The sequence below is a fragment of the Molossus molossus genome, unplaced genomic scaffold (assembly GCF_014108415.1).
Source record: "Molossus molossus isolate mMolMol1 unplaced genomic scaffold, mMolMol1.p scaffold_m16_p_16, whole genome shotgun sequence".
Classification (NCBI taxonomy): domain Eukaryota; kingdom Metazoa; phylum Chordata; class Mammalia; order Chiroptera; family Molossidae; genus Molossus; species Molossus molossus.
In genome coordinates, this window is record NW_023425351.1 from 1,998,874 (window position 1) to 2,016,797 (window position 17,924).

The window sequence follows — 17,924 nt, forward strand, 5'->3', positions numbered from 1 at the left end:
AATGGACAGGGTGCTTTGGACCTAAGGTTCCTCTTAATTCAGAACTAACTTTCTTTTTTTGGAAAAATTTTAGACATAACATTGCAAAGATTATTTAAAATTCTAAGTTTAGAACTCTGCTGTAAAATATATGTCAATTTTGACCGAGTGGGTATAATCGGACAAGAAATGAATGTCACCCACCAAGTGGCAGAGAAATGGTTAACAGCGGCCAGAAAAGGTAGGGAAAAAAGGCAGAAAAGAGGTAGAGAAAGAAGCGCAGACACAGACCGAGGTGGCCCATCCCAGCATCCCGGCCGGATCCGGGCGTAAGACAGAGCCGCCCAGCTGCTTGGACACGGCTGCTAGGGTTCCAGCAAAGGGGCCGCGGCTGCTGGTCCTGTCCCTGGTGTCTCTGAGCTCCAGTAGCACTAGCTCACTGGACCCAATTTCACGGCCATCTGCCGTGACCAGAGGTGCACCTGTAGTGCCAGATGCGAGTCCAGACCAAGGACCCTCACCCCCCACACTGACAGATCCCTATGTGGTGAGTCCAGGTTGCTCGTTGGCTTGTAACAGTCTGTACAAAACTGGGCATTGGTGGTTTATTTATGTATTTTAACGAGACAAATTAAAATTAGTCCATTGCATCCCTGGGTGGAGTGGCATCACTTACTGAGAGATCTATTCTGTCCCCTCCCAGCCACCATCCTGTTTCTCCTGCACCAAGAGCTGATGTTAGAAAATATTTCTGATTACATTCGATGGGTGTAAGTAAAGCTACATGACATGCTTTCATCAAAGAGAATGAAAATCCTTCTTCAAGCAGAATCAATTTGCAGTTGTGACAGATGATGTTTTCCAAATTGAGCTGCAATTCAACAACGGCACTTTATGTCTTAAATAATTGACAGAAGGACTTTAATCTGTGTTCTGCTTTCATTTGGGTTTTCCTCAGAATAGGAACACTCTGCGGGGCCCCTGATTCTTGTTGCTTTTCTTTTGCAAAGCACTTTGCATGATAAGTAAAAATCTGTTTTTATGAAAAATGTATGAGTTTATAATGGAAAATGTTTTCTCGTTTATATATTGGAAAAAAATTGGTTCCTCCTTTGTGTGATTAGTGTATATATTAAGGCATAATTGATCATGGATATGATATGATATATCTTAGTTGAAAAATAGCTCGATCTCAAGCAAACATAGATTGCATTTAGTTTTTATTCTTTATAATAAATTTCCTGAAGACAAAAGAAGCAAGTGAAACACCGTTTCTTCTGAAATTTCCGGGGACTATCCAAGGTGAGGTCATGGTGACTTAAATGGAACATGAAAGAGAAGAGTAGTTGATGGTGTCAAGGTCAGTGTCCCAGACCTTTTTTTCTTTTCCTGTAAGAGGGCGAGGGGGTCCCAGACCTTTTTTAAAAAAAATTTTATTTATTGATTTTTAGAGAGAGGAAGGGAGAGAGAGAGAAATTGATTTATTGCTACACTTATCTATGAATTCAGTGGTTGATTTTTTATTATTATTATTTTCTTTATTGATTTTAGAGAGAGAAGAAGGGAGAGGAAGAGAGAAATAGAAACATCGATGAGAGAGCACACTGGCTGCCTCCTGCACGCCCCCACTGGGGATCGGGCCCACAACCTGGGCATGTGCCCTGACCGGGAATCGAACTGGGACCTCTGGGTGCAGGGTCGACGCCCAACCACTGAGCCACACCGGCCGGGCAGTGGTCGATTCTTGTACGTGTCTTGACCAGGGATGAAACCCGCAACCTTGGCGTGTGGGGACTATGCTCTCAACAGCTGAGCTACCCGGCCAGGGCCTATGCGCCAGGCGGTAAGCACAGCTGAGGCAGACACCCCAGACCCAGCAGACTGAGCCGCCGGGCAGGAGTAGCTGGCCCGCGGCGGACGCGCAGCACCTCCAGGCTCGGGCCGTGGGCCAGGCCAGCCCTGCAGCCGCTCTCAGCGAGGGGAGAAGAGAGCGCGGCGGGGCGCCCACGCGCGAGTGTGCATCGTCCACAGGTGTGTCTGCTGAGCCGAGGCTTCCGTCGTTTAAGCCCTTTTCTTTGTAATTATAATTGATGGTAGGATGTTTGTTGTCGTGGTTGTTTGACATCCCCACGTGGCAAAGTGCCAAGTGTCAGTCCCCTGTTTCCACCTGTGAAGCCATAGTCAGCAGCACTGGAAGCGGGAACCGTTAGTGTAAAATGTGAACGGGAACTTCAGTGAATTTTCTCTTCTTCCCGCGTCGGGGCTTAATGAGAGGCCAGTACGGTTCCTTGCCTTCGTTTCTTTATTTTTTAAGAGGTCAAGTAGCACCCGGCCAGTGTGGCTCAGTGGTTGAGCGTCAACCCTGCACCAGGAGGTCGCTGGTTCAATTCCCGGTCAGGGCACAGGCCCAGGTTGTGGGATGCAGGAGGCGGCCAGTCGATGTTCTCTCTCATCGATGTTCCATCTCTCTCTCCCTCTCCCTTTCGAATCTCTCTGCAAAAATCAATAAAGAAAACAATTTATTTTTTAAAAAACAGGTCAAGTAGCAAGAGTTCTGCAAGTTGGGAAACTTCTCTAACATCTAAGATATTTTACAGAATACATGTGATATCCTGGTTGTAATCACTCTCTCAAGAACTGGATTAAAAATACTGCTGAGCCCTGGCCAGTTTGGCTCAGCGGTTAGAGCGTCGGCCTGCGGTCCGGAGAGACCCGGGTTCGGTTCCCGCTAAGGGCACGTACAGTTTGCAGTTTGTCCCCGGCCCTGGTTGGTCGTGCGGGTGGCAGCCACTCGATGTGTCCCTTCACGTCGATGTTTCTTCCTCTCTCTCCCTCCCACTCTATCTGTACAAAAAAATGGAAAAATATCCTCGGGTGAGGATAAAAAAAAAAAAAAATACTGCTGAGCCCTGGCCGGTTTGGCTCAGCGGTTAGAGCGTCGACCTGCGGTCCTGAGAGACCCGGGTTCGGTTTCCGCTAAGGGCAGGTACCTTGGTTGCAGTTTGTCCCCGGCCCTGGTCGGTCGTGTGGGTGGCAGCCACTCGATGTGTTCCTGTCACATCGATGTTTCTCTCTCTCTCTCTGTTCCTCTCTCTCCCTTCCACTCTACCTGAACAGAAAAATGGGAAAATGTCCTCGGGTGAGGATAAAAAAAAAAAAAAAAAAAATACTGCTGACTGCTAAAATGCAGGTTACCACATAGTCCTCAAAGTCGCATTAACACACCTGTCAAAATGTAACCCTCCCTCCGTCTGAGTCCATCTTAGACTCACTCAGCTATTTGCTAAAACCGAATTTAGTACCAGTTATGTCATAAAATGTTTCTAGATCCTTCTACCTCTGCGCCAGCCCTGGTGCAAAGAGGGTATCGAAGGCTCAGTCACAGAGGACGGCTGCCTGTGGCCGAGCCAGCGGCTCTGCGGGCGGGCGGCGCGGTGGGGACCTGCCGAGCCCTGGAAGCACCCCCAGGATCTGACACTGGGGGGGACACGGTGCTTGCGAGGGGCGCTGAGTCGTGTGCTTTTGACTGTCTGTCCCTTCTCCCCTTTCCAGTGAAATCAGACGAGTTACAGACAATCAAGAAAGAACTCACCCAGATCAAAACGAAGATTGACTCCCTGCTAGGGCGCCTGGAGAAGATGGAGAAGCAGCAGAAAGGAGAGGGAGGTGAGTGGACGGGCCCGTGCCCACGGGCTGGGGCTGACACCAGAGACAGTCAGGGAGCCAGGTGGCCGCGGCCTGAGTGGGCTCGTGGAGTTGACCACAGACCCACCCAGAATTCTGTAGCCTGGAGTTGCAACCATGGAATCTAATCTTTTACTTTTCAGAGAACATGAGCCAGTGTGTCTAAAATTTATATATTCACAAAAGGGGGGAAACAAGAAGTATGTTGATGCTAATAAGTAACAGCTGGATTGCACTTGGAAGTTTCTATCTCAATATCAAGTAACCTTTAAGAAAATCAAGTCCACGCATGGACAAATGCTGTCAGGCTGGTAATAAAATCCATACGCCATTAAATTCACTGCAGCAAAGTTGGACAGGCTTCAAAACCGAGATGACAAAGCCCCTCCCCTGCATTGCTGTGAACTTCCAGGACCCCATTTAGAGTCTCAGCACCCACAGGCCCAGCCACCCGCCAAGTCACTGATCACAGCCACACCAGGCCCTCCATGCTCTGACGTTCAGCCCTGACCTTGGCCCCCTGCCCCTCCCCACAGGATCCTAACGCCCTTTGCTGTGATGGCAGATGTGGTTTAGAATGACGGGTGTGAGAGCTGGTGACTCTGGAGGGGCCCCGGGGCCCCCAAGGTCCCTGGAGATGCGATGAGGGTGGAAGGGCCCAGGCGCGGGGTGAACCTGTCCATCTGGCCTTTGCTCCCAGTCACCTCAGCCTGTTTTACCCGCCGGGATTCTACACAGGACTTTGTTTGCAAAAAGTTTCCCTTTAAAAAATAAATAAATCATACAGAGGGGCAAGCAGGCCAACGGAAGTGTCCCCAGCCACACCACAGTGAGTGACAGGCCAGGTCTTGAGCCCCGGCCTCGGGTGCGTCCGCTGCCCTGTCCCATCTGTAGTGTCCGTCACAGGTGCCACCAGGCTCATCCCAGGCTGTCACTGCCCTGAGGCCTCCTGGGGAGACCCCACTGGGATTGGGCCTGGAGCTGCGGCACAGAGGAGCCGGCCAGACATGGACGGCGCCGCCGGGGGAGGACCATGTGGCCCTGCTGTCGCGAGGCATGTGGCCTCCTGGTGACAAGAAGAGACTCAGATCCAAATCCCCCACCCATGCCCGAGCCTCAGTTTTCTCTCTCAGAAGGAGGACAGTGACGAGGTGTCACACTGTGAGGATGACAAGGGAAGTTCTGTCCCTGGCACCTGCTCGGCGTGAAGGCTCCGTCGCGGTGACCTGGGTTGGTGGGAACACACCGCTCCGGGCCAGGGGCTTCCCGCTGGCCGTCCGCCTGGCTCAGGGCAGCCTCGCCTGCCGTCTTAGTTCATTGGAAGACAAACGAGAGGGGAGACAGAATCACGTCGATTAAACATTTCTATTTCAAATGCATGTTTTACGGAGCAGAGATTGGCTGCCTACACCTCTTACTAAAGTGTCGGCCACGCGAAGTGTGTCACCTGCTGTCTGGGCAGAACCTGGAAGCTCACTGCGCCGGCGCTTTCCTCCGGCGACTCAGGTGCGTCACTGTGTCACACCACCCTGCGCGGAGCAGCTCTGACAACCAGTTTCCACTGCAGTGTCAAGGACTGCGGAGAGCTCACCTCGGCACAGATCTCCTCCGGAGGACCGTGGTGCCGGAGCCTCCCCAGACCTGGGCTTTCCGCACGGAGGACGCCGCCCGCCCTCCTCTGGGGAGGTCATCTGTGAGAGACGCTGACCCGGAGCCTGCGTTTCTTCCATGACGGGCTGACACCTTATTTTCTATACGCGTTCAAACGTCCCCGGTCATGAGACAGTTATTGTTTAAATGACAGGCTTAGTCCTTTGATATTTATGTCTTTCTTCCTTTCACATGTTAGACAAACATTAATTGGTCATTTATTTCTCTTACTAATTGTCTCCTGAACCACATTCATGTTTATGGAGATAAAAATAATTGTTTTCTATATATTTTTATGCAAAGAAGTCAGGGTTGTATGAAAAGAGTTAACCCCACATTATAGAAAGTGGAGAGAAATACAAAGAAATTCTTTAACAGTCTCGGGGTCTCCTTGAGAAACGGAAGGCGACACGCATTTGATTGCGTATTTGGCTGCAAGCTAAGTATTTGGTAGCTAACACTGACTTCGATCGTTCCTGTGCATTCATCTCTCGTCCCACTCACTGTCCGGGCGAGGAGGCCAGCCCCGCCTAAGCGCCGTGCGGGGAGGAGGTGCAGGGGCACCCGCCAGGCTCGGCCTCGGCTCACGGCCACCGTGCCCCTCTTCCGTGTGGCAGGAGGCGAATTCCTAAGCTCCTGGGAGTAATTGTGAGGAAGTGTAAGGGTAGCATGTGGACTCTGCACCAAACCCGCTTCTGACAGGTCTCAGGCTGGTATGCGGTCTCTTCCTTGGACTCTGGAAACTTCCGGAGCACAGGCCACGGCTTCTCTCCCTCCCTCCCCCAGCCGCCTCCCACGCCCTGGGCACGGCTGAGCAGGGGTCTTCTCTCGGCCTCAAGCCCTCCTCGTAACACAGAGGAATGGGTCGCGACCTCAAACCTGCCCTAGCTCTGACATCACGAGGAGCATGAATCCACCGTGCTCCTGGCATTGTCTCCGCTGAATAATTCAAATGACAATTTGGGGGTGTAGTGACTATTCATTGAAAACAACAAATAACTCTTAACCTCACTTAAGCTTCTAAATGTGCCTCATTCCTAGATGATTCTTTTTCTTTTTCCTTTATTGGTTTGAGAGAGAGAAGAAGAGAGAGAGAGAGAGAGAGAGAGAGAAACATCAATGAGAAAGAACATCGACTGGCCGCCTCCTGCACGCCCCCCACTGGGGATCGGGCCCACAACCTGGGCATGTGCCCTGACCGGGAATCGAACCGGTGACCTCTTGGTGCAGGGTCGACCCTCACCACGAGCCACCCTGGCTGGCAGGTTTGCTGATATCTTGATGCCTCTGGTGTGCTGGTGTCACTTACTTGGTCCCTGTTTATAGTTGTGTCTCCTCTGGTAGATTCTTCTGTCCTGACCCAATGTATTTGCTTTCACTTGGTTCAGTTATCCCTTTTATGTCCTCGACACCGAGCGTCATGTCTAATCCCTTGTGAATGTAACAGCCAATTAAATATTTAAAAGGAGCGGTAATCCCCTCACCCTTCCAAAACCTTTGAAGAGAACATGGATGTAATTGGCCCAGAGATGTTCAACTTCGCTGCGTTTAGATTCTGATCACAGCGTTTTTGCAGTCTTTTCTCCAGACAAGCCTCAGTGATCCCTTCCGCTGCTTCTCAGGGTGGATTCTGCGTTCGGACCGTCGCCATCTCGCTCTGGCCGCCGGTGGTTTGCTGCCCACAGAGCGTGGCCCTCGGGGGGGGGGGGTGCTCCACGGGCCTTGGCCACCACCTATGACGAGACTGTCTCTGTCCTGACACTTTCCTGTTGTTGACAGTTTGGATCCGATTGCTGGAGCTTCTGGTTAAAGATGGTGAGCAGACACACGAATTGAGCTCTGCTCCCTCCTGAAACTGCATTAAAAGTATGATGGGATTTTAAAGACAAAACCCCCTCGTCTGAAGGGGAATGGGGACAGGGCTGTAGAAGCCGGTCCCAGATGGAGACATGGACCTGATTCAGCACATCCAAGCCACCTGGGTCTGGTTTTAATCACCGAACCCCCAAACTCTCAGCAGAGGTCATCGCTTCCTCTGGAGAAGAGGGAGAACGCGGCAGACCTCTCGAGGACACGACCCCTGCGTCGCCTCCGCTGCTCCTGGCCGGACGCTGGAGAAGCGTCTCCTAGGGACGCGAGCACTGCAGACCTCAGGCAGACGATGGGAGGCATTTGAAAGCAGAGAGAGGGCGAGTTCGCGCCATTGCTACAGAAATGCCAAGTGTTCTCCCCCACTCAGGACCAGACTCCCGGCAGGCACAGGAGAGGTCTTACCTGGAAGTGTGAGCGGCCCGAGGAAAAAGACTTAAAGATGCTGGTGTGGGGGCCGCCCAAGGACATGGGAAAACAGGTCACCGCGCAGAAACAGCCCCCCTTGCTCACGACATTGCCCGTCGGGAACCTGAGACCCCACTTCCCGTGAGCTCACACACATCACCAGACACAAAACAAGGTGTGATGTGAAAAGCAGACACCGAAAAGGAAAATAAATTGGAGGACCCAGAGATTGCGCGGGAAGAATAAAATTTCAAAAACACAAAAATGCTGATTAGGAGAGAGAGACGACATTGCGTTCATGAAATAAGTAAGTGAGAAGTACCTTTGTTCAGAGCCTGGTAAAGGGCCCTTTGGGAATTAGCACATGTCAGCACAGGTGAACAGCTCAGCGCAGGACTGGGGGACAAGTGGGAGGGACTCCCCAGAACACGCAGACGAAAGCAGATGGAAGCCAGGAGGGACTGCGGCGGACCCTGCACCCTCGGCCGCCGAGTGTGACGGGAGCGGACCGGACAGAAAGCAGCGAGAGAACACGGTACAGAGCAGAAAGGTTCTTCGTGTGTAAAAGAATCGGCTGAGCCGGCGGAAAGTTGTTCATGTGCTGGAACTAGGGAACAGGTGGGGACAGAAGAAAGCTACTTCTCATAACAAGTCTCAGAAATATCAGTGCAAAAACTCAATATTTTAAAAAAGCTAAATTTGGGGTGGGGTGGGATTGAGTTGTCTTGAGCAACTCAATAAAAACTTTCCCAACGACTATGGAACAGTAGCTTCCCGGAGATCACTGCAGAAGAAAAATTGAGCTGGACCCATTAAAAAATGGCCAGGAAGACTTCATTCAAGACTTTGCAATAGGCATCAAGACTGTTGGAATGGCGGTGGAGATTGAACTCACTGCACTAAAGCAAAAGGCTGGGGGAATTTTAAATACTGGAGAAAGCTAATGGGAAAGTATTCCAGGACATTAACGGGAGGTTGGTCAATAGAACTTGGGCATCTGTCTTTGAGGGGACTCCAGGAAGTTGGTTTTGCATCTCCCACTGACCCTGGGAGGCGGGTCCTGTTTTTTCTTTTTATTACACTTCAAAGGGATGCTTTCTAGGTCTTGAGAAGAAGCATCTGAATTATAAAAGATTTACATCTCAAAGGGGCAGAGTAGGAGTTTACAATGCCAAGTTCTCTAAAGTCCCTGCTCTAAGAAAAAGGTCAGAACCTCGAGTCAGGAAGGGAACTGTCCAAAATTTAGTCAGGCCGAGGGGAACATGAAGGCCCTTGGTAGCAATCCAATCACAGCCTTTCAAAATTGGACCCTTTCTTTCCTACATATGTTCTTGCCCAAGGCCCATCTCTGCCACACCAGCCTGGCATCAATCCTGCCAATCAAACTGCCAACCTCCAAGCCCCTCTCCGGCCAGTGTTGCACCCCCACTGGGCTCCCCACTCCTCCTGGTTTCCCAGAGTGAGTCCCAGTGCTCAAACCCTCGCCCTCTCTCACTGGCTCTAATGTGCCTTCTTCACTGAACAACTTCATTGAGGCACATTTTACAGAACATAAACTTACCCCTTTCAGGAATGCAATTCAGTGACTTCTTAGTAATTTCAGCAGCAGTACAACCACACACCAGTCCGTCAGAACCTCCCCGCACCCTAGCATCGCCAGGTGCCCCCTGCACGGCTCATGTGTCTCCTCCCTAAGGCCTCTTCCTCCTGGCTCACACTGCTGACTCGCCTGAGGCCGATTAGGAACAAGCAGAGCAGGCTCACAGCCCGCCGAGAGCTGTCCCAATCTGCTGCACAGGACTTGGGAAGGGCCTTATAACATGTATTAAAATGGGGAAAGTAATATCCAACCCTTAATATTATCGGGCATTTATAGAAACACAGTGTCGCAGTCATTTTTTTAATGATTTATATTGGATTTGTGATGACCTCAACAACCCAGGGCACTTTGAGTAGACAACTTGGGGGTCATTTTCTCCAGGAATGTGCTAGGTCACTGATGATTTGCTCTATGGAACTTTTCTGATGCTCACGTATGTTCTTGTTGGTAATATCAGCCGTAATAAGCTGCATTTTTCTAAATGGCATTTATTGGAATCATTGAGTGAAATTCAGATTATATGCAGGTGCTATAATGTGGAATTTTTTAAATACAGTTGATGCTGGTATGCAAAAACAATGGTTTTAGGGTACTAGCTTGGTTCCAATGAATAATGGCACTGTTTTTGTATCAACATGCCTTCCAACCATCTGCTAAGTACAATTCAGCCAGCAATTAAGCCAGCATGTCAAAAAATTTAATTGCCAACTCAACCAACTTTCAGAGTTACATTAATGGTCATAGCAAATTGAATTTAATAAAAATGCTTTGAACATAAACGCCAGCCATTCTAACGTGTTTCCTGAATCCTGTGTAGCTTTTGAAATAGAAATGAGATGTGCAGAAATAGTCCAACGTGAGGACTGAAAGTTCAGATAATGTTCTCACCCTCGAGGCTTTCTCTTCACAGAGGACTCACCGTCACCCTCTCTTCCCCTGCCCTGACCATCCTCGTTCAGCTCCGGCAAGGGCTCCTCACTGAACAGACCAATTCATTCTCGAATTTAACATGCTCTGGTTGCTGAAGAGAGCCAGAGCGTTTGGTGTGTCAAATCCACCTTTTTTTCCCTAAAGCTACCGTGGAATCTGGGTTCCCCAACTCAATTCATTCCAGAAGGCTGTTCGAGAAGCGATTTGTTAGAAAACCGAATCGTGTTTGCCTGTTAGAAATAATGTCAATTGGATTAATCCGTTCTAGACCCCCAAATCATTCTGGTTTGACCTTTCTTATATACAGCACATGTCTAATGTACTGTTTAATCTATAACTAAACACTTCTTTTCTTGCATGTATCGAACCAGCCTGTACTAGCCGTAATGAATGTTTCATCTATCACTGCCCCTGAAATGCTATCACCAGCTAACTGCTTTTCATTTACCCAAATCAACACCATTTTCCTGCCTCTTCAAGGGCCTGAGACAGTTGTTTCAGGAGCATGTCACACCCTTAACACCCTCAGCACAGTGGTGGCCTTTTATGTTTTAAAATCCTGCTAATCATGGATTTCACTGGCCACAAAAGCATTCTCTCCTTTGTTGCCTGAAAGACACTTTTTGTCATGCTGAGGTATCCATGAGAGGGTTTCAGGTCAAAAATGGAAGTTTTGTTCCACAGCCAAGACCATTTTTCCGTGAACAGCTTGGTCAAGAAGCGAATTGTCGGAGATGGGAGAGGTCTGAGAACTGAGGTTTGACTGTCCGTTGAAGGACAGCCCAGGCTACGGAGCCAGAAAACCTTCCGTGGGACTTCCAGCCCTCATCCGTAGTATCTGTGTGACTGTGGACTCCTTACTGGGTGGATTATGCCTCAGTTTCCCCATCTGTAAAGTGATCAACAAGCCTACCCCACAGGCAGTCAGTCGCAAGGCCTAAAGTTAATGCATTTTGTATGGTCAGCATTTTGTAAGTGCTCGTTGACTTGCAGCCAAAATAAACATTTTACTTTTCCTGTGGATAACGATTTTACTCTAGGAAATTCTCAGACCCCACCTTTGACTTTGACTTAGTGATGTGAGGCTGCAGAATGTCACGAGGAGGTGGCTTTGAACCTCGCTGTGGAGTCTCATGTCTGCTACCAAGGAGCCAAATTCAACCCTCCCTCCAACTCCACAAAAGTAACTCAACACCCAGCCCTGTATGGTTAGTTCCATGAAAAGTCATCCATGCATTCAGCAAATATTTAACGTGCATATAAGACTCCGAGTTAGCCACCAGGAATACAAAGATTAATAAAAATGTTTCTGCCCAAAGAAGCTTTCTAGTAGAGGCATAACTGTGTGCACACACACACAACACATACACACTCATACACACGCATGCACACAACATACACTCATACACACAATACATGCACACTCATACACATACACACAACACATTCACACACACATATACACATACACAACAAATACATAAATAGATACAACACATACACACAACACAACATACACTTACACATGTATACACAACATATATATACATACTCGTACACATGCATACACACATATAATACACAGTTATACACACATACAAAACGCATGCACACACAACACATACACTCATACAGACACATACAAAACACATTCACAGCCATACACACACACACAAAACACATTCACAGTTACAAACACAGACACACACACAAAACATTCACAACCAGACACACAGACACACACACATACAAAACACATTCACAGTTACACACACAGACACACACACAAAACACATTCATAGTCAGACACACACACAACACATTCAGTCATACACACACACACAAAAAACACATTCACAGTCATACACACAGACACACACACACAAAACACATTCACAGCCATACAGACACACACACAACACACTCATAGTCATACACACACACAAAACACATTCACAGTCATACACACAGACACACACAAAAAACATGTTCACAGTCATACACACAGATACACACACAAAACACGCTCACAGTCATACACACAGACACACACACACAAAACACATTCACAGTCATACAGACACACACACACAAAACGCGTTCACAGTCATACACACAGACACACACACATAAAACATGGTCACAGTCATACACACAGACACATACATGCAAAACACATTCACAGTCATTCAGTGAAAACGTGATAGTAGAAAAGGGTTATGCAGATAAAGAGATTGTTATGAAAATAAAAATAAACTAAAAAATATTACTCATTTCTAGTAGAATTAAAATTAGATAATTAGTCATAAAAAATAGAACAAGTTGCTTTTTCCGTCTCAACAGAATAGTCACTGGGTCCGAGCTGCTTTTGACACTGTGACCCAGAGTCTCACAGACACGCTGTGCCCTCCTGTGTTCTTCATTCATGGATCCTCTCTGCTGAGTGGTCACAGCATCTCCCACTGGGGACGAGGAACTAGGAAAAGTACAGATCTCAAATCCTGCACCCTCTTGGATACCTTATCTCATCTCTTCTCTGTATAAAGTACTCAATGAAGGAATTGAGCACATCAAAATATGTCTTGAAAACTGACACATTGTACTTTTCATTCCACAAAAGACCAACACCTATATCATCCCCTTTGAGCGTGATGATGACCTTTGAAGGCAATAGCTCAAGTTTCAAGGGAAGGTCAACACGAGTGAGAACACAGAAGACAACAGCAGGACTAACTAACTGTAGAGCATTCGATCTCGGCTTCGGTTGATCCAGGGAGCAGGGATCACGTTCAGAGCAGGGTCAGCAAAGTCAGCGTAAACCCTCGAGGCATATGCAACAGTTCATACTCAACACCGGACGAGGACTGTGCCTCTAAGGTCTGGGCCAGGAGGTTCTCAGAAACTCCGTCGCGCTGCATCAGCTGGAGACTTTTCTAGAAGAAAAAAGAGAACATTACTTTCAACAGCAAAAAGTGACACTTCTCAGAAAAATATTTCTAAAACCACTAGAGAATACATGGGTGTGCTAGACCAAGAATATAGTGTCCATTTTAAGCAACAGTCCATTTATGTGACATTAACAAAAAATAAACACAATGACCGAAAATTGAGAAAGTTCAGCTTTAGGGAAAGTTGTAAGATTTGGAACAGTTTTCAATGCACAGTTGATCCTTGATCAACACAGGGGTTAGAGACACTGACCCCGCAGTCAAAAGTCCACAGGTAACTTCTCACTCATCAAAAATGTAGCTATAATAGACTGCTGTGGACTGAAGTCTTACCAATAACACAAGCACTTAATTAATATATATTTTCATGTGATGAGTATTATATACTGTATTCTTAAATAAAACAATCTAGAGAAACAGAAATGCTATTAAGAACATCATAAGGGAGATAAAGCACATTTACAGTACTGTATGTGTTTATTGAAAATAAAATTGACCTATGATTGGACTCACACGGTTTAAACCCATATTGTTCAAGAGTCAGCTGTATGGGACAATAATTGTCCAATCCGGAATGTCCACTTCTCTCTCTCTCTCTCTCTTGAAATATCAACCCTAGCCCTGGCCAGCTTGGCTCAGTGGTTAGAGCATCGCCCTGCAGACCAGAGAGTCGTGGGTTTGATTCTGATCAAGGGCACCTCAGTCGCGGTTCATCCCCCGCCCTGGTTGGGGTTGTGCAGGAGGCAACCAGTTGATGTGTCCTTCTCATGTCAATGTTTCTCTCTCCCTCCCTCCCTCCCACTCTACAAGAAAAAGGAAACACCAACCCCAGGACTTGAGAGCCAGGGCAGTTGAACAGGAAGCATCATCACCTGGACTGGCTGGAAGTGAGGGGGCAGGTGACAAGTACCTGAAACACTCTCAGGAGAAAGAGACTGAGGGTCCAAGCAGAGTATCCAGATCCACTGTGCAGTCAAAGGACCAGTGGTGGTGGGGGTGGCGGGGTGGAGCTCAGGGTGTGATTCACGGCAGAGGACGCCAAAGTTTGCAGTGCTCAGACCAGTCTGCCCATCACAGCCTCTTCTCAGCGGGCGCTGGCCACGGGCAGGGAGCTCAGGCAGCCTGGACTGAAGGTCTGGAACTGGAGAGGCCAGTGATGTGTGGAAGGGAGGCAGGGTGAACGGAGCCCAGCAATATTCTCTGTTTGGGGATTTTTGTTTGTTTCTTATTGAAATATTTTTGACATATAGCATGATATAAATTTAAGGTGTACAACATGTTCATTGAGTACATTGATACATTGTAATATCATGGCCATTACAGTGACAGTTAACACCTCTATCGGGTTACACAGTGGCTCTTTTCAGTGGTTGGAATAATCAAGATCGAGTCTCTTAGCAAGTTTGATGGCTACACTATAATATTGTCTACACTCTCTATACGGCGCATTGGGTCTCTGGGGCTTATTTGCTACCTGTTGCAAATTCACGCCCTTAAACAACATCTGTCCTATCTTCTCCTAGAAACTGCCAGTTCACTCTCTGTTTTTACAAGTTTGGCTGCTTAGATTCCACATATAAGTAACATCATCCAGTACTTGCCTTTCTCTGTCCGACTTGTCTCACTGCAGTAGAACAGGCTCCAGACCAATAGCAGTTAAGTGCGGGTGCTTGGGGTCTTTCTTCTCATCTAGCTACTTGGATCATCTTCCCTACATTAAACCATTGTTTTAAAAAAATTGTAACTCCCTAGTTCCCTGTTTAATCCAGGTGGTAATTTTCTAGATTTAGGACAAATAATCCTGGTGCAGTTTCATCGGCACCTCTTGAGAGTTTCCGTGGAACTTTCTCTGCTTCCTCCGCTGAGCATTTCTCATTTGCAAATGACTGGACAGGCTGAGTGACCACCCCGACTCTGAGAGTTACGCAGAGACCCAGCTGTGAGGGTGGGGGGACCAAGGCTCGCGGAGGTTCTCACTTCACCGCCCGCTTCCCAGAGTTCGCCCAGGAGGCAGCTCGAGGCCGAACCCAGGCCACCCAGCACCAGAACCTGATTCTCGGCCATGCGGTGAACCCCACCTGCCAACAGGATTTAGACTACAAGGTCAGAGGACCGTCCACATGATATGCTGTGTGGAAGATAACATACCTGCTTTTGTGCTTTTCCCTCTGTGAGTGTTTCTCCCTTTTACTCAGGTTTGAACTTGACAATGAGCTTTTTCATCCTCCTGTTTTGAATGAACAAGTCTGTGTTCTCCCTGACTCTTGTCCCCCCTTTTATGGTGTATGGTCCCCCAGAGAGAACATCCTTATCAGAAAGGACTACATACAGGGTGGGACAAAAGTAGGTTCACAGTTGTTCATAGGGAAAATAATGCAGTAACTAATAAATAATAACAGGTAAACTAAGCCTCCTTTGGCCACCCTGTTAGCCAGAAGGCTCCATCTGTTTCTGTAAATCTTTGCTTACCTCCTAGTATCACCTGGATTCCCCATATTCTTCTAACTCATTAGAAAACTAAATAAACATACACGTAAACTAGATACATGAACATAACATAGGTGCCTGGGGAAATCCGACTGGAGCTAAGGGCCTCAGCTCTCGCGCCCGTGAGGGAAGGGTTGGCCTCTGAAAGGTTCCGTCGCTGCCCACGGTTTCTCCACGTGGCTCCTGAGCAGCCCAAGGCAGTAGCCGTTTGCTTTCTCCCCCCAGAAGCGCAGAAGAAGCAGCTGGAAGAGAACATAGAGCTGACCCAAGAGGAGTGCGTGTCGGAGACCGCAGACCACTCTGCAGAGGAGCCCGCGGAAGGGGGCCCGGACGCGGACGGGGAGGAGCTGGCCGACGGCGCGGAGGAGGACTTCGATGAAGACGGGGGTCACGAGCTGGTAGGAACTGAGCCTCCGGTGCCCACACCCTTTGGGAGCAGCACCGGCACGTCAGCAGCTCCTTCGTTTAGATGAAATATTTGGGGCTGGTCCCTCTCTCCTGTGCGTTGACCTGAGGCCCCACCAGCCCAGTGCTGTGCCCATGAGTGCTCAGTGCACCTGCTGACCCACAGCAAAGGGGGGGGGTGAGGCGGCCTTCGGTCTGGAAGCAGGTTCTCTGCCCCAGATGCTCCACCGAGAAGGAGATCCTGTGTCTGTTACGCATGAACTGCACATGGATAGAATATCCTGGTGACACGACCATTCACAGGAAGACACTCGGTGCCCCCATATCTAAGCGTCACTCACTGAGGACAGCTGTCTGTACTGGTCACAGGGCAGCAGTCCCCCCGACTCCCTCACTGAGGGGACCCTCCAGCTTACGGCCAGTCCCCAGCTCTGCACTGTGCCGCTGCGTGGCCAGTTCGTGTCCCTCAGCACTGGGGACGTGGCTGAGACTTCACAGGTTGCGTGTTTCGTTTTCCCAGTGTTGCCATCATTGCGCTGCTCATTCCAGAAGCCCTTTTCTGTAGAAGGCACTGGGGACTTGGTAAATATATGCTGATGAGGCTGCTCGTTCTCATATTTTATCAACCATGAAATTAAATGTTATGTCTTAAGGGACTAATAACAGTGATGAGAGGGCTCGCGCGTGTGTGTGTGCACATGTGCGTGGCCAACTCTCAAATATCTGTGGATAGTCACTGAACCCGCCTCGCCCCACGCCGTGTCACATCCTACTTTGTTGTGATGCCTACGAATTGCCCCTTCCAAATTTTGCCGTGGTGCTGGTTTTGTCATGAGAACCACCCTCTCGATCGTTTTATTTACATAACTCTGTATCCATTTTTAACATTGTAGCTCTGTTTAAATTGCAGGGCACTTTCAGGTTTTTATTTTTTTATTTTTTTATCTTCACCCAAAGACATCTTTGAATTTATCTTCAGATAGAGTGGGAGGGAGAGAGGGGAAAGAGAGAGAGAGAAACATCGATGTGAGAGAGACACACTGAGTGGCTGCCACCCACACGACCCCAACCGGGGCCGGGGACAAACTGCAACCAAGGTACGTTACCTTAGCGAGAACCGAACCCGGGACTCTCTGGTCCCCGGGCCAACGCTCTAACTGCTGAGCAAACTGACCAGGGGAGGGCACTTTCATTTAAACTTTCCCAAGATCAGCCTTTAACAACCACTCTTATTTCTGCAAAAGTCTGTATCAGTTTGAAGGACGTAAGGACCTTCCTTAGGACGGTTCTCGTGGGTGCTGCGCAGGGACCACAGTGGACTAGGGACGGACGACCTTTCTCAGCGGCTCCTCAGGCAGGACTGGCCTCCCCGGCGCCGCTTCCTCCGCTGCCCCCGTCAGACTCCCCCACCGTCCCCTCGGGGCCGCGCGCTGGCGTCGCTGTGGGCCCCCATGCTGCCCTGCCCAGTGGTCACCTCTCTGTTCTCATTTTAGTTCACTTCTCAGAAGAATTTGGCTGAGAATTGGTTACCAGTTGCTTGCTTTCCTCCCCTAGCAACTTTCCCTGCTGACCCCCACTTTATTTACTTGTTTTTTTCTTTATTGAATTTTAAAGGGAGAGGGAGAGAGAGATGGAAGCATGGATGAGAGAGAACATCGATCAGCCGCCTCCTGCACGCCCCCCACTGGGGATCAGGCCCACAACCTGGGCATGTGCCCTGACCGGTATTTGAACCAGCGACCTCTTGGTGCAGGGTCGACGCTCAACCGCTGAGCCTCACCGGCCGGGCCAGACCCCCACTTTAAGTATTGCCACAGCCCAGCCAAGGGGCCGCCTCCTCCTTCGGGACACTTCCCCAAGGTGACCCCATCCAATACCAGCGCTTTAAATAGCATCCATAGGCCAAAGATTTCTAGATCTAAATTTCTATTCCTGATCTCCTCCTGGAATTCTAGACTCAAGAA

General features: G+C 48.8%; 1 protein-coding gene across 2 annotated transcripts in view; it reads left to right on the top strand.

Moving 5' to 3' along the window:
- Positions 1-17,924, top strand: part of RALYL (RALY RNA binding protein like) — a 255,020-nt gene that overhangs the window by 218,922 nt on the left and 18,174 nt on the right. For both annotated transcript variants that reach the window (XM_036264057.1, XM_036264056.1), the window contains exons 6-7: positions 3,532-3,645; positions 15,781-15,953. In XM_036264057.1, the coding sequence (XP_036119950.1) occupies positions 3,532-3,645; positions 15,781-15,953 (287 nt within the window). The remainder of the gene's footprint in view (positions 1-3,531; positions 3,646-15,780; positions 15,954-17,924) is intronic.